The sequence below is a fragment of the Rhinoraja longicauda genome, chromosome 26 (genome assembly GCF_053455715.1).
Source record: "Rhinoraja longicauda isolate Sanriku21f chromosome 26, sRhiLon1.1, whole genome shotgun sequence".
Lineage (NCBI taxonomy): Eukaryota > Metazoa > Chordata > Chondrichthyes > Rajiformes > Arhynchobatidae > Rhinoraja > Rhinoraja longicauda.
Window position 1 is genome coordinate 1,270,103 of NC_135978.1, and position 15,531 is coordinate 1,285,633.

A 15,531-nucleotide genomic window follows, 5' to 3' on the forward strand; every position below is an offset into this window, starting at 1 on the left:
TAACTAAATGTTTCCATGAGATGGTTTCCTAATAACCTGATCATTTTAATGTCAAACCATGCAAAACTAATCTTGCCTTTAAAAAAATAAATTGGAAACTTACTTGCGTTATTGTTCAGCTGACTAGAAGACTTCATTAAACTAGTGACTAGGGGTCTGTGAACAAATCAATTGATTACATTGACGATATTGGCGTACAAATTAGTACTTTCTCTCTCTCTCTCTCAATGCTTTGAATAAATATGAAGTGAAACACAAGTTGAATTAATTTCATAGATAGGCACAAAATGCTGGAGTATCTCAGCGGACCAGAGAGAATTTCTCCAGAGATGCTGCCTGAGCCGCTGAGTTACTCCAGCAATGTGTGCCTATCTTTGGTATAAACCAGTATCTGCAGTTCTTTATTATATTATTGAATTAACTCCATCGTTATTATTTTGACTGATCTCATCTCCAAATTGAATATTCCAGGAATGGACAAGGGGTGAGGCACAAAAAAAATAAAGATAATCTTGCAGGCAAGGATGTTCGAAGAAAGGGCTGACCTGAAACATCACCTGTGCATTCCCTCCTCAGATGCTGCCTGACCCCCTGAGTTCCTCCAGCAGTTTGTGTTGTTTAAGCAAGAATTAATGATGGCTATACTGCACAGGAAGATGTTGGAATCATCTGCATTTATGCATTGCAGCCTCTTCATGCAGTTTTCTAACTAAAAGATGGCTGTTCCTTTATTTTACAAGGTCAGTATTAGAAACTTTGCAATGTTATCATTCAGCATAAAAAAACAACTCTCTCAGAATAATGTAATTTAACCCTTTGAGGACCACATTGGCTTCTGCATTGCAGTTAAACATCTAGGTAAAAAGCTTAACTCTTTACTGTGCCACAGAATCTGCAGCAGCTTGTTTTAAAGTGGAATTAGCAATAAATCACTAACAGAAACAAAACGGATGATTCTGATCATTTCATTATGTACAAGGTTCTCAGAGGGTTAACAACTTTAAGGATGCAATCTCATTTAACAAAATCTACAAATATTTCGACTCAGTTTTTGTAAATCTAAAATTGGTTCCACGCAGCTGAGGAGATGGCCGTCGGTAACAGTCCACGTTAAACCAGAGACGGGGAAAAGCATTTTTCACTTGATTATGACATTTAGTTTTTGTGTAGAATAGTAAGGGGGTTTTTGCACACTTTCCCCTCAGTAGTTTGGATCTCTGTGTGATTTTTCCACAAAGTTACCGCTGGAACCAAAGGCTATTTGGTACATTGAGACCATAAAAAACAGATGTTGAAGTTTCATCATGCTTCCGCTAATAGCTTCCATGCTTGCCGTTAAAACATTAAAAACAATTTATTACCTACGTTCATTTAAATTTACAAAACCTGTGTCTCAATATAATTTAAAAATGAAGGAAGAAAAGCAGCATTCGAAGGTTTAATGTGGAAATACATTAAGTCAAGAGTTGAGAGTGCTTGAATAGCAAATGGACTTGCTTGGCAGATTGTCACCGTGAAAGCCAGTGTACTATTCAAGGTAGGGATGATAAAGGTGAGAGAAAGGAAGCAATGGTCAGACTGGAAACTGTGGCCACATTAGGTCACAGGAGCTCGTGTTTTGGAATGCCTCACAATAGACGCGCTTGTATACCCATTGCACTGTCCTTGAGTCTTTACCCACATTTCACAGTGCAGATTCGTTCAGTGCTGATATTACTGGTGTGGGCAATTTGGGCCAAAGGGTCTGTTTCCATGCTGTAGGACTCTATAACTCTATGACCAGAGGGCTTGGTCACTTCATCATAAGAGATAGGAGTAGAATCAGCCCATCAAGTCTACTCCGCCATTCAATCATGGCTGATCTATCTCTCTCTCCCAACCCCATTCTCCTGCCTTCTCCCCATAACCTGACATCCATATGGGGTTCTGATAAGCCAAATACATTAGTATTAGTGAGCTTTAAGCATAACCATTATGCTACCACGACGTGGTGGCTACAATGTGGCTCCATTGAACCTCCATCCCTGACCCATTCACAGAAGTATATCTGCTCTAGGGATAGGCTGCTGCAAGGTGCCCACATCCTATGATCGGCTCAAGGTGCCTCTCTATCCAGCTCCTCGGCCTATGTCCCCATTCTGCTCATTTTCAACAGACCTGCACCACAACTTCATTAATTAATGCCCTTCCCAAAAAAATAGTTCAATAGTCTCAATAGAATCAGTTGAATTCTTGCTGATGTTTTCAGTTCGAAATTGATGCTTTTTGATGAACTTTCCCCCCACATTTTTATTGTAAACAGTGGCATTGACTATTGACTATTGAGGTGGTGCAGCGGTAGACTTGCTGCCTCTCAGCGCCAGAGACATGGGTTTAAACCTGACTATGGGTGCTGTCTGTGTGGAGCTTGTACATTCTCTGTGACCACGTAGGTTTTCCCTGGGTGCTTCGGTTTCCTTCCACGTTCCAAATGCTGCGCATTCACCCTATCCAGTGCCCTCATTCCTCAAAGTAGGATTATTAAACTATACTATAACTGGATTAATCCCTTTCAAAATTGCCACTTTAAAATTACGAGCTATATTCAGGCCAAGCTGATAACATAATACAGCAGCATGACAGATTATGTAAATCATATTCTGATACAGTATAGGATGCAAATGTTGGATTTCCTTAGGTCTTTTGGTGAGGAAGAAAACTCCATCCAATAACGGTAAATTAATCACAACAGTGACAAAATATGGGGCCGTCATGGTGGCCCACAATGCAATGAAACCTCATTGAAATGTATAATTAGATCATTCTACCATCATTCTAACCACAGGTTTAAGGTGAGGGGGGGGGGGGGGGGGGAGGGATTGGGGAAGATTTAATAGCAACCTGAGGGGCAACCTTTTTTCAAACAAAGGGTGGTGGGTGTATGGAACAAGCTGCCAGAGGAGGTAGTTGAGGCAGGGACTATCCCAACGTTTAAAAAACATTTAAACAGGTACATGTACAGGAAATGTTGAGAGATATGGACCAAACACAGGCAGGTGGGACTCGTGTAGATGGGACATGTTGGGACAGGTGGGACTAGTGTAGATGGGACACGGTGGGACCAGTGTAGATGGGACATGTTGGGACAGGTGGGACTAGTGTAGATGGGACACGGTGGGACAGGTGGGACTAGTGCAGATGGGACATGTTGGGACAGGTGGGACTAGTGTAGATGGGACATGTTGGGACAGGTGGGACTAGTGTAGATGGGACATGATGGTCGGTGTGGGCAAGTTCCATGCTGTACAACTCTATGACTAATTCATTACAAAATCACTGTTGTGATTAACAAAACATTGTGCGATTTCCTTTGACGTTCGTCATGTTGGCATTCCAAAAAAAGAACCTCCTGTGTTTGAAAGGAAAGCAGAAGCCGAGGTTAGAGGAGGAGATGGAGCCATGCAAAGGGCATGGGTGATGTGCGAGCCCGGAACTCGCTGGAAGCTGGAAGCCTTTCTGCCCCCTTCTTACTTGAGCCCAACTGAGATGGTAGTTAACCACAGATCTGCCGCAGTCCTGAGGACAGGACAGTTGCGGAGAGAAGGGGTAGGGCACAGAGGTCGTGGAGACACCCCTGCGTATCTGTAACATGGAAGGGACATTGTAAACAATGGCAAGCACATAGACATTGATGAACTTTCAAAATTAAACCATGCTCACATTTTGCTACAGACATTTCGCAGTTTGGAGAAAAATATTGGTTAAACAGTTTCATACTGAACGTGTCATCTCATGTAAGATCTAATGGCAGATTGAGTAGTCTGTTAATGCAACATGCACATTGAATTAATACAACAAGGCAGGGCAGATGAAGCAACATTCACACTGAGCCTTATGGTGAATCAATGCAATATTCCTTATTTAACCAGTCGCTAAAATAGTGTTCACATAATTACACAGTATATGATTTAGTTGTTCTCTGGCCTCATTTACTCAATCTTCTTGGAAATGTTTACTGCATCATCAACAAAAATAAAATCAAAGTTTACCAAATGTTTAATCTATATAAAGGTGTTAGTGCGCATCCAGAAGCTGAAGCTCAGTTTACACTTGCAGGAGCAGGGTTCCAACTATCATTTTCTAACGAGACTGCAATATGACATTCCCTGCCACCCAGCCCACCGCCCACTATAAATATTTGTGCCTTTACAGTATCCAGCTGCTTTGGTTAAACATGTCTTCCCAGTTCTTGCTGGCTGCCTCAGAACAGCCAACTCTTGAATCTACTCCTCTGGACTCAATTAGATTTCATTTCACTTCTCAAATGGGCGGCACAGTGGCGCAGCGGTAGAGTTGCTGCCTCACAGCGCCAGAGACCCGGGTTCCATCCCGACTACGGGTGCTGTCTGTACGGAGTTTGTACGTTCTCCTCCGTGACCTGCGTGGGTTTTCTCCGGGTGCTCCGGTTTTCTCCCACACTCCAAAGACGTACAGTTTTGTAGGTTAATTGGCTTTAGCAAAAATTGTAAATTGTTCTGTGTGTGTGTAAGGTAGTGTTAGTGTGCGGGGATCACTGGTCGGTGTGAACTCGGTACCTGAGGGCCTGATTCCGTGCTGCATCTCCAAACAAACAAACTAAATGGAATAAAATCTATATTTCCATGCCACTGAAAACTTGAAAAGTAGCTAAACTTGCTTGACTTAAAAGCAATTTAATTTTACCAGTTAATCTGTTATTTAGCCCGTATGAGGCAGTTAAATGTTTGGTTAAGTTGGTTTAGAAGACAAGGGAGTTGCTGCCCTACTGTTTTTACAAGGCGTTATCCATAAACTAAGTAGTTATCTTAGCTTTGCTGGTAATGGTTAGGCACTCGGATAGGTTAGTAAAGGTCACTATGCTTTAAGTATGAAATTAAATCCGTTTTGCAAGTATTAACTCACACTGCAATCCGAAGGCTGGAGTCTTGTGACAATATCATCGGTACTTTGTCCAAAGGGTTTCTGGCCGGACCGGGTTTCATACATGGACACGGCTTGCCGATCACGTCTACTTGCGCCAGCATGATCCTGGCGCTCAGCAGCAGCTGATGACGGCTGCAGACTGGGACTTGGATGCTTCATTTGGGCATTCTCTGTCTGCAGTTTGTTAATCTGACATGTAATGAAAGAGAGCCAAACATCTTAAAAATAGCAATTTAATATCTAAGGTCCCACCTTTATTCAGTTTAAACATTTCTTTTGTAAATAAATCTGACAGTGATGTTGCAGATAGGAAAGGATAGAGGAATAAGGTTCAGTGTGCGTGCTGTGGTTAAAGTATGTTGTTTTACATTTCATAGAAAATAGGTGCAGAGGCCTTTCGGCCCTTCGAGCCAGCACCGCCATTCAACATGATCATGGCTGATCATCCAGAATCAGTACCTCGTTCCTGCTTTCTCCCCGTACCCCTTGATTCCGTTAGCCCCAAGAGCTAAATCTAACTCTCTCTTGAAAACATCTAGAATTCAGACTAGTATCTCCAGAGTAAGAAATATGTGTTTATTAAATATGTGTGGTTGTGTTTCATAACCATTTATATTTATGCAGTTGTGTAGCCAGACAGGCTAGGGTTACGCCAAGCCACTTGAAGCACTGGGCCGGGCAAACATGTCAACACTGCTGGTGCAGGCTCTCTCTGAGGTTTGGACACTTTGCATCAAGACCTTGCAATGGCTGCTTCATCAGGATGGCCAAGAACTGAAGACAAACCAATAAAATCGCCCAGCACTGCCAACTTTAATACTTGCTGATTTCAAAGTGATTTTGAGAGAAGGCACTGGGGAAAATATTAGTTAGCCCATAGGTATTGACTAATTGGTTAGTTATAAACTTAACGTAAAGTCCCCTTCCAATGCATTTTATAACTACCTTTTTGAAAAAATATCATTGATGTACCCTTTTAGAGACCATTTTCTTTTCTGTTCTATCATTTTTGTTCTGGATGTATGAACTGAAAATGAAATGACCAAGCCTATGTGGTCAAAGGAACAGGAAAGGAATAAGTTCTTGGAACTGAAATCTGATTGACTTAACATTCAGTCTATTTATAAAGGTTGGTTAAAGGAGGAGCCACTCTGGGTCGAATGTACACGGTGTGTGTTTGTTTATTTGCACGTTACCCATTTTCTGCTGACTCTCAAACTATTGAAATGCAGTAAACATGTCCACAATGGTGGAAACCAGAGAGCTGAACTAAATGGACAACCCGACATGAAATAAGTGCAGAACCAGGGCCAATGGTTCCAGTTACTCGCATCGGTGGCATTTCATTTCATTTCTTGCTCTCTGTAACTGTTGAGGAGCAGATTGGACATATACTTTAAAGCTGGGAGGGTGAGTGACCAAATTCTTCAAAGAGTCCACATTAACTTTGAGGAGTGCCTCGAGTCATGTACTGCACCTCTTTGTTGGAAACGTGTGTCCTATCACTAGGCTCAGCAGTTGCTGAACTCTCTCCTCAACTTCTTTGGGCTGTCTTTGCCCGCATGAACAAGGGAATCCCAAAGCTGCCGTTGGCTGATAGATAGATACAGAATGCTGGAGTAACTCAGCGGGACAGGCAGCAGCTCTGGAGAGAAGGAATGGGTGATGTTTCAGGTCAACACCCTTCTTCGGACCCAAAACGTCACCCATTCCTTCTAACCAGAGATGCTGCCTGACCCGCTGAGTTACTCCAGCTTTTTGTGTCTTTCGTCAGTGTAAACAGGCATCTGTAGTTCCTTCCTTCACATTGACTGCTGGAGCTGCCTTGCTAACTCCACCCAGTCTCCACTCTGCTTGTGTTGAAGCCCCCAAACACTTGGCCATCTGCTGATGAGGAGCCGCTGTGTGATGGAGGGGAACGGCTGAGGCTACAGAGCCAAGCCATGTGAAGTTAGACATTCCACTTCTTAGGTTAATTAGCTGTTTTTAAATTATTTTTTAAATAGTTTTAGTCAATCTTCTAGGGCTTCTAAAGATTAAGGGGTGTTAGAAAGTTAAAGAGTTTTGTACCAGGGGCTGGTGAATCTGTGGGATTCATTGCCACAGGAGGCTGTGGAGGCCAAGTCAGTGAACATTTTTAAGGCAGAGATAGATAGATTCTTGATCAGTGCGGGTGTCAGAGTTATGGGGAGAAGGCAGGAGAATGGGGTTAGGAGGGAGAGATAGATCAGCCATGATTGAATGGCAGAGTAGACTTGATGGGCCGAATGGCCTAATACTACTCCTATTATTTATGACCTTATGACTCCTGTTGATCATTTCATCTCTCCTTCCTGCGTGGTTCCAGGCTGTGATTCATTGAATCTTACAGCACAGGTAGAGATCAATGTACCTACATTGGACCTGTGGAAAATGTCTCCTATTAGACTCACCCACTTATGGCCTTACGATTTCTGAAATGTTAATATTCAGTCACTGATAGTTCAGGCTGTCCAAGTCTGTGGCCTAACTGAATACGAGAGATTGTTCACCTCTTTGCGAACCTCTCCTGTTCTTGGTCCCCATGAACAATGCTACCCCACTTGATTCTTGCTGCAAGGGGGACAATGTCTCAGGTTTGCGTTACCCTGTTGCCAAATCTCTTAGTTGATTTATTATCTACTGTGAACACACCAGGATCTGTAAAGTCCAGTTTAATGTATTATAAAAACTAAATTAAATTATTCCATGGGGCAGATGGATACTGTACAAATACTTTAGTAGGAAGACCAAAGTCCTTGGCAACCATACTTGTTTATACGCAGAAGGCATGTAGAGAGTCAAAAATGATTCGTTGTCATATGTTCTGACAACAGAACATTGAGATTCTTGCTTATAGCAGTATAATCGGCCCGTAAACACAGCACTCAAACACTAAAAAGTACAAAAAGTAGTAAAGTTCATAAGTGATAGGAGCAGAATTAGGCCATTCGGCCCATCAAGTCTACTCCACCATTCAATCACGACTGATCTATCTCTCCCTCCTAACCCCATTCTCCTGCCTTCTCCCCATAACCCCTGACACCCGGACTAATCAAAAATCTATCTATCTCTGCCTTAAAAAATATCCACTGACTTGGCCTCCACAGCGCTCTGTGGCAAAGAGTTCCACAGATTGACCACCTTTATTGTCAAAGCCAGTTGAGCCACTGGGATCAACACTCAGTGCTTAGTTTCAATACAAGTTAGCTGCAGGCCAAGTTTCAAGCTGTAAGGCCAATTACAAACTGAAAATTGCCATGTACAGGTTGGAATATTGGCAGCAAGGCAAAACAAATGAACAGCAGCAGTGCAGAGCCAATGTTCCAGTGACTAATAGGTTGCAGCAATGCTGTTACTTTTATCTTTGATGACAGGGCTCTAACGCCAAAGTTTTTCTCCACCATTAACTTTCCCTGCAGCGAAACCTCTGATCTCGAGAGTGTATGTACTTCTTTTGCAAAAGGCCCGGCTCAAATAATGGATTTAATTAGGCAGCTAGGGTTTTCCTCCTGATACTGTAACAGAACCAGGGAGCTTAAGCAATCAAGCTATTCATTTTCTTGCTTCACAGTGAAAGGCAATAATTAAACAAACAATAATTTTGCAAACCGGTCTAACAGCAGCAGACTATATGTGTGTAGGAAGGAACTGCAGATGTTGGTTTACACCGATGATAGACACAAAATGCTGGAGTAACTCAGCAGGTCAGGCAGCATCTCTGGAGAACATGGATAGGTGACGTTTCACAGAGTGCTGGAGTAACTCAGCGGGTCAGGCAACATCTCTGGAGAACATGGATAGGTGACGTTTCACAGAGTGCTGGAGTAACTAATCAAGAATCTATCTATCTATCTCTGCCTTAAAAATATCCACTAACATGGCCTCCACAGCCGACTGTGGCAATGGATTCCACAGATTCATCGCCCTCTGGCAAAAGAAATTCTTCCTCATCTCCTTCTTAAAAGAACGTCCTTTAATTCTTCTGGTCCTAGACTCTCCAACTAGTGGAAACATCCTCTCCATATCCATTCTATCCAAGCCTTTCATTATTCTGTGTGTTTCAATGAAGTCCCCCCTCATTCTTCTAAACTCCAGAGTACAGGCCCTGTGCTGATAAACACTCATCATAGGTTGACATGCACATTCCTGGGATCATTCTTGTAAACCTACTCTGGACCCTCTCCAGAGCCAGCACATCCTTCCTCAGATATGGGGCCCACAATTGCTCACAATTATGGTATGACGAGCTAATTGAGGGCACCCTCCCTGGCAAACTGAGCACAAGGTACACATGTTGCAGCCTGGTCTGGAGAAAGACTCACTGGCTGAGTTTCCTGCAGCAATCACCTCTGCACGGCTCTGATACATCACAATGGTGGGACAATGTAATTAGCCGAGTATGTGTAGTCAGATACATTTAATATGGATAAGCAGCAAGCAAAGGATGGAGAGGCAACAAACACGTGTACTCAATAGAATGGAAAAGCAGCTTACATACATGTACTCAATGGGAAGGAGAAGCAGCTTACATACATGTACTCAGTGAAGGATACAAATAGATCTTCTGTGTCACATGTAGCCTGAGTTTTTGTAGCGCTGATGCTACATGTCCAATCAATGAGGCCCAGTGATCGACAAAACCATTAAATGGTTTGACCTCTCGTTCCAAACCTGCTAGACATCTGAAGCATTTACTTTAGAAATATTATTTATAGACAATCACAATTTGCCTGTCAGTAAACCTAGAAATAATGTGAAAGAAATCCCGGGTTCCTGGGAAAACAAATTATTTTAAAAAACAGCTAGTAAAAGCTATTAAATCTTCTGTTATATGTATAGCAGCACGGTGGTACAGCGGGTAGAGCTGCTGCCTCACGGCGCCAGAGACCCGGGTTCCACCCTGACCATGGGTGCTGTCTGTACGGAGTTTGTACCTTCTCCCCGTGACCGCGTGGGTTTTCTCCGGGTGCTCCAGTTTCTTCCCACACACCAAAGACGTGCAGGTTTATAGATTAGTTAGCTTCTGTAAAAACTGTAAATGATCCCTGGTGTGGATAGTGGTAGTGTACGGTGTGATCGCTAGTCGGTGCGGACTCAGTGGGCCTGCTTCCACGCTGTATCTCTAAACTACTGCCAAGTGTTGCCCCTGACTGTGGCCAGGCTGACGGGCACTCACCTGCATCTGCAGCCGCTGCAGCTCGTCACTCAGGTTGTTGTTCACTTTCATCAGCTGCTGAACCTTGGCTTCGGACGCAGCCAGAGCTTTCTTCACCTCCAGGTACTCCTGCAGTGTGATGGGGCCGTCCGACAAGTCTGAGGAATCCATGCTCTGTAGGTCAAAACAAAATGGAGATCTCTCGTGGTTACCCAGGCAACATATGGTTACAGCATCACTGAACCGAGCCTGTAGATGTACAGGCGTTCCCCACCTCACTGTGCTTCCACAGGCCATACTTTGACTTTGCGATGGTGCAAATGGCAGCTGCTCGCGTCCGTCCACGTGATCTCGTGTATTCAATGCATTTCCACTTACCATATTCTCGGTTTGCGACGGGTTTCTCAGAACGGAACCCTATTGTAAGCTGAGGAGCGCCTGAACCAAATTCACACCCAAGCTGCCATTTGTAACCTATTGACAATGATTGATAGAAAGAGTTGCCACTTCGCAACACTTTCTCACTTGTATTCTCCAATTTTGGGCAACGAGAGGCGGCAAGATGGCGGCGCACAGACGCAGCGGCTCACAGCTCTCCCTTTCGGTGCTTTTTATGTGTGTTATCTGTGTTATGTCTGTTAGTCAATTTTAGTCATGCAAATCAGGCAAATCCTACTTACAACCGCAAGGATCTTCTGATCATAGGATTCCAGTGCAATCGGGACCTTACGAGCGAATTGCTACACCCACGAAATATACCGGAGGAGATAGCCAGGACACCGGGCTCTCCGTGGATAGTTGTCGGCGCGAACAGGCGTCGCAGGCGGAGGAGAGACAGGAAGCAAAAGCGAGGATGCCGGTCCGGTAAACTTGCCAAGCTAAAGAGACAGCCACACAAACCACCGCTACCTAGCATGTTTCTCACCAACGCCAGATCCATCATCAACAAAATGGATGAATTAAAACTACAAATATCAGCAAACAAACTCGTTGAGGACTGTTGCATTCTCTTAGTAACAGAGACATGGCTTCATCCACTTATCCCAGACGGAGCCATTGAGCTAGCCGGGCGTACATCGTTTCGCTGGGACAGAAACATCGACTCCGGTAAGAGCAAGGGGGGGGGGGTTATGCATTTACGTGCACAACAACTGGTGCACTAACATCCAAATCATGGATAGCCATTGTTCTCCTGATCTGGAGTTCCTGACAGTTAAATGCAGGCCTTTTTACCTTCCTCGTGAATTTACAGTGGTTATAGTAACAGCAGTCTACATCCCACCGAATGCTAACGCTCGCACAGCTTTAGGCTACCTGCTCGGTGCAATAAACTCACAACAGAGCACATATCCAGAAGCAGCCCACATCATAGCCGGGGACTTCAATCATGCAGACCTAAAGTCAGTTCTCCCGAAACTTGAACAACACATAAGATGTGCTACCAGGGGGAAAAACACACTAGACAAGGTTTATTCAAATATTAAGAAGGGTTTCAGGTCAGCACCACTACCACACCTGGGGCAGTCAGATCACCTGTCCATATTCTTAACTCCTGCATACACCCCACTCAGGAGGAAAGCTCCAGTCACCATAAAGACTGTTAAGACATGGCCTGAAGGAGCTTCCTAGCAGCTGCAGGATTGCTTCGAAAGGACCAACTGGGATATTTTTGAGGATCAGGACTTGGAGGAGTATACATCAACTGTACTCTGCTACATCCAAAACTGTGTTGACAATGTCACCGTCGACAAACGCATCCGGTTGTATCCCAATCAGAAGCCCTGGATGACGAAGGATGTCAGGTCTCTCCTCAAGGACTGTAACACCGCCTTCAGGTCTAGTGATAGAGCTCTATATCGTGCTGCTAGAACCAACCTGAAGAGAGGCATCAAGGATGCCAAAGCGTCCTACAAGAGGAAGATTGAGGACCACTTTACCAACAATGACCCACGGCGGGTATGGCAAGGCATCCAGCACATCACCAACTACAAGACCAGCAACCGCACGACTGCCGACGGCGACGCCTCGCTGGCAGAGGAACTTAACTGTTTCTTTGCTCGTTTCGAGGTGAAAGCTGCAGTGGCAGACATAACACCCTCTCCAGCACCTGACAGCAACACCTTCACTGTGCAGGAGTATGATGTTAAGCGCGTGCTCAGAGCAGTGAATCCCAGGAAAGCTGCAGGCCCCGATGGTGTGACGGGAAGAGTGCTGAGGGAATGTGCAGACCAATTATCTGAGGTCTCCACAAAAATCTTCAACCTGTCCCTTTTAAAATCCACCATCCCTCCCTGCCTGAAGTCCGCCACAATCATCCCACTGCCGAAAATGTCTGTCATCAGCGGCCTTAATGACTACCGTCCGGTAGCACTCACACCGGTCATCACAAAGTGCTTCGAGCGGCTGGTCCTGCAGCACATCAAAGCCAGCCTCCCACCCACCTTCGACCCATACCAGTTTGCCTACAGAGCAAATAGGTCTACAGGGGATTCCATCGACACTGCTCTTCACACTGCACTGACCCACCTTGAACACCAGGGGAGCTATGTGAGGATGCTTTTCCTAGACTTCAGCTCTGCCTTTAACACAGTCATCCCGAGCAGACTGGTCACCAAACTTTCTGACCTTGGATTTTCCCAAACCATCTGCCAATGGATCAAGGACTTCCTGACCAACCGCCCCCAGACCGTCAAAATAGGCCCTCACCTCTCCTCCACCATTACACTGAGCACCGGCTCACCACAGGGCTGTGTGTTGAGCCCCATCCTTTACTCCCTCTACACTCACGACTGCGCCCCCACCCATCCCACCAACACCATCATCAAGTTCGCGGATGACACGACTGTGGTTGGACTCATCTCAGGAGGAGATGAGACAGCCTACAGGGATGAAATCCAAAGGCTGGCAGCATGGTGTTCAGTGAACAATCTTGTCCTGAACTCCTCCAAAACAAAGGAACTTATAATACACTACAGGAAAACCAGTGCAGAACACGACCCACTCTACATCAATGGGGTCTGTGTGGAAAGGGTACCCGCTTTCAGGTTCCTGGGTACGCACATCGCAGAGGATCTTACCTGGTCTACCAACACCATCACCACAGTGAAGAAGGCACAGCAGAGTCTCCACTTCCTGAGGATCCTCAGGAAGACCAACCTGCAGGAGAAGCTCATGATGTCCTTCTATCGCTGCTCCATCGAGAGTGTGCTGGCATACTGTATAACCACATGGTATGCCAGCTGCTCAGAAAAGGACAGGAAGGCCCTTCAGAGGGTCATCACGACGGCCCAGAAGATCATCGGCTGCTCACTGCCCTCCCTGGAGCACCTGTTCAGCCTACGCTGCCTCAGTAGAGCAGGCAAAATAATAAAAGATCCATCCCACCCCGGCCACCGTCTGTTTGTTCATCTGCCCTCTGGTCGACGTTTCAGGTCGATCAAATCCCGAACAAACAGACTTAAGAACAGTTTTTACCCCAGGGCCATACGAGAACTGAACACTACTTTCTGCACTAGGTCACACTGTTAAAACTTTTGTATTTAATATATTTGCATTTATTTGTTTTGCATTTATTGCATATATGTTTTTACGCACCGTCAGGATTGGCTATTTTTTAATTTCGTTGTACTCGTTGCAACGACAATAAATGAATATTATTATTATTATAACATCTCACCCGATTCATTTTCTTCTTCCCCCCCCCCCCCTCCCCTGACACTGGTGCACACCCATTGTCCCGCTCTCCCATTAAACCGTCCCCTCTCCCCCCCCCCCCCCCTCCCCTGACACTGGTGCACACCCACCGTCCCCTCTCCCCCCCCCCCCCTCCCCTGACACTGGTGCACACCCATTGTCCCCCCCCCTCCCCCTCCCCTGACACTGGTGCACACCCATTGTCCCCCCCCCCTCCCCCTCCCCTGACACTGGTGCACACCCATTGTCCCCCCCCCTCCCCCTCCCCTGACACTGGTGCACACCCATTGTCCCCCCCCCCTCCCCCTCCCCTGACACTGGTGCACACCCATTGTCCCCCCCCCTCCCCCTCCCCTGACACTGGTGCACACCCATTGTCCCCCCCCCTCCCCCTCCCCTGACACTGGTGCACACCCATTGTCCCCCCCCCTCCCCCTCCCCTGACACTGGTGCACACCCATTGTCCCCCCCCCTCCCCCTCCCCTGACACTGGTGCACACCCATTGTCCCGCTCTCCCATTAAACCGTCCCCTCTCCCCCCTCCCACTCCCGACACTGGTGCACACCCATTGTCCCCCCCCCTCCCCCTCCCCTGACACTGGTGCACACCCATTGTCCCATCTCCCTCCCCCCCCTCCCCTGACACTGGTGCACACCCATTGTCCCCCCCCCTCCCCCTCCCCTGACACTGGTGCACACCCATTGTCCCCCCCCTCCCCCTCCCCTGACACTGGTGCACACCCATTGTCCCGCTCTCCCATTAAACCGTCCCCTCTCCCCCCCCCCCCCTCTTTCATGATGCCACCCTCTGGCTTATCCCTGTCCCTTTCAACATGTCCCTCCCTCTGGTTTGGCATTTAACTCCTCTTTCAAACCTCTTCTCTCAACGCCCCTGTCACCTTTAGTACCCTTTTCGTCACTCATTTGTCACCTCTGATCTCCCCCCCCCCCATCTGCCAATCTCACCCCCCTCTCACCCGTATGCAATGGCCACCTGCCAGTCCTTGTCCCCACCCCCGCTCAATCTGTCTGAAGAAGGTCCATGACCCAAAAAGACTTGAAACACTCCAGCACTGTGTTCCACGCAAGATCCCAGGGTCTGCCGTTTCTTCCATGTGCTTGTTTTTCTTCCTCTCTCTGTCCTCCGCTGGTGGACGGAAGCTTGGATCCCTCAGCATTTTCAGACAGCAGCTTCAAAGATCTCTGCATTTGACTAATTACACAGTAATTGTTGCTTGTTGTGGATTGAACATTTTGAGCTATTAGATTGGGGATGGTGACACCAGGAACTGCAGATACTGGAATTATGAGCAAAACACAAGGTGCTGGAGGAACTCAGCGGGTCCAGCAGCATCTGTGGCGGCAATTGACATGCAACCTTTCGGGCTGGGACCATTCTTCAGACTGATTAGAGGCAGTGCTGGGGCAGGGAAAGTCCTTCCTGTGATAAAGTGCAGATGGCCTGAAGGAGTTAGCATAATGTGCTGTGGTTGATGGTTGAAGAGGTTGATTCATTCATGAAGCAATTTGTGATATTGTTTAATTAAATGTTGTAAATGGAATCACTGTTTACATTTGCCATCACTGTGTGACATAACCACCCCACCTCTGCAACGCTGTCTATATGGAATTTTCAATGTTGGTTGATTTCACGTGGTTTTTATCATGTGCATTTGAGTTTGTAGATTTAAAGCCTCTATTTTACTTTCTTGCTGTTGTGC

The 15,531-nt window shown here is 46.1% G+C and overlaps 1 protein-coding gene across 7 annotated transcripts in view; it reads right to left on the reverse strand.

The window, feature by feature from the left end:
• The window catches only part of git1 (G protein-coupled receptor kinase interacting ArfGAP 1), a 145,893-nt gene that overhangs the window by 13,849 nt on the left and 116,513 nt on the right, over positions 1-15,531 (reverse strand). For 4 of the 7 annotated variants that reach the window (XM_078422453.1, XM_078422452.1, XM_078422451.1 and 1 more), the window contains 3 exons: positions 10,139-10,291; positions 4,921-5,130; positions 3,511-3,621 (listed from right to left, as the gene is read on the reverse strand). In XM_078422453.1, coding sequence (XP_078278579.1) covers positions 3,511-3,621; positions 4,921-5,130; positions 10,139-10,291 — 474 coding nt within the window. The remainder of the gene's footprint in view (positions 1-3,510; positions 3,622-4,920; positions 5,131-10,138; positions 10,292-15,531) is intronic. The other 3 variants (XM_078422455.1, XM_078422454.1, XM_078422456.1) reach the window with 3 other exon arrangements.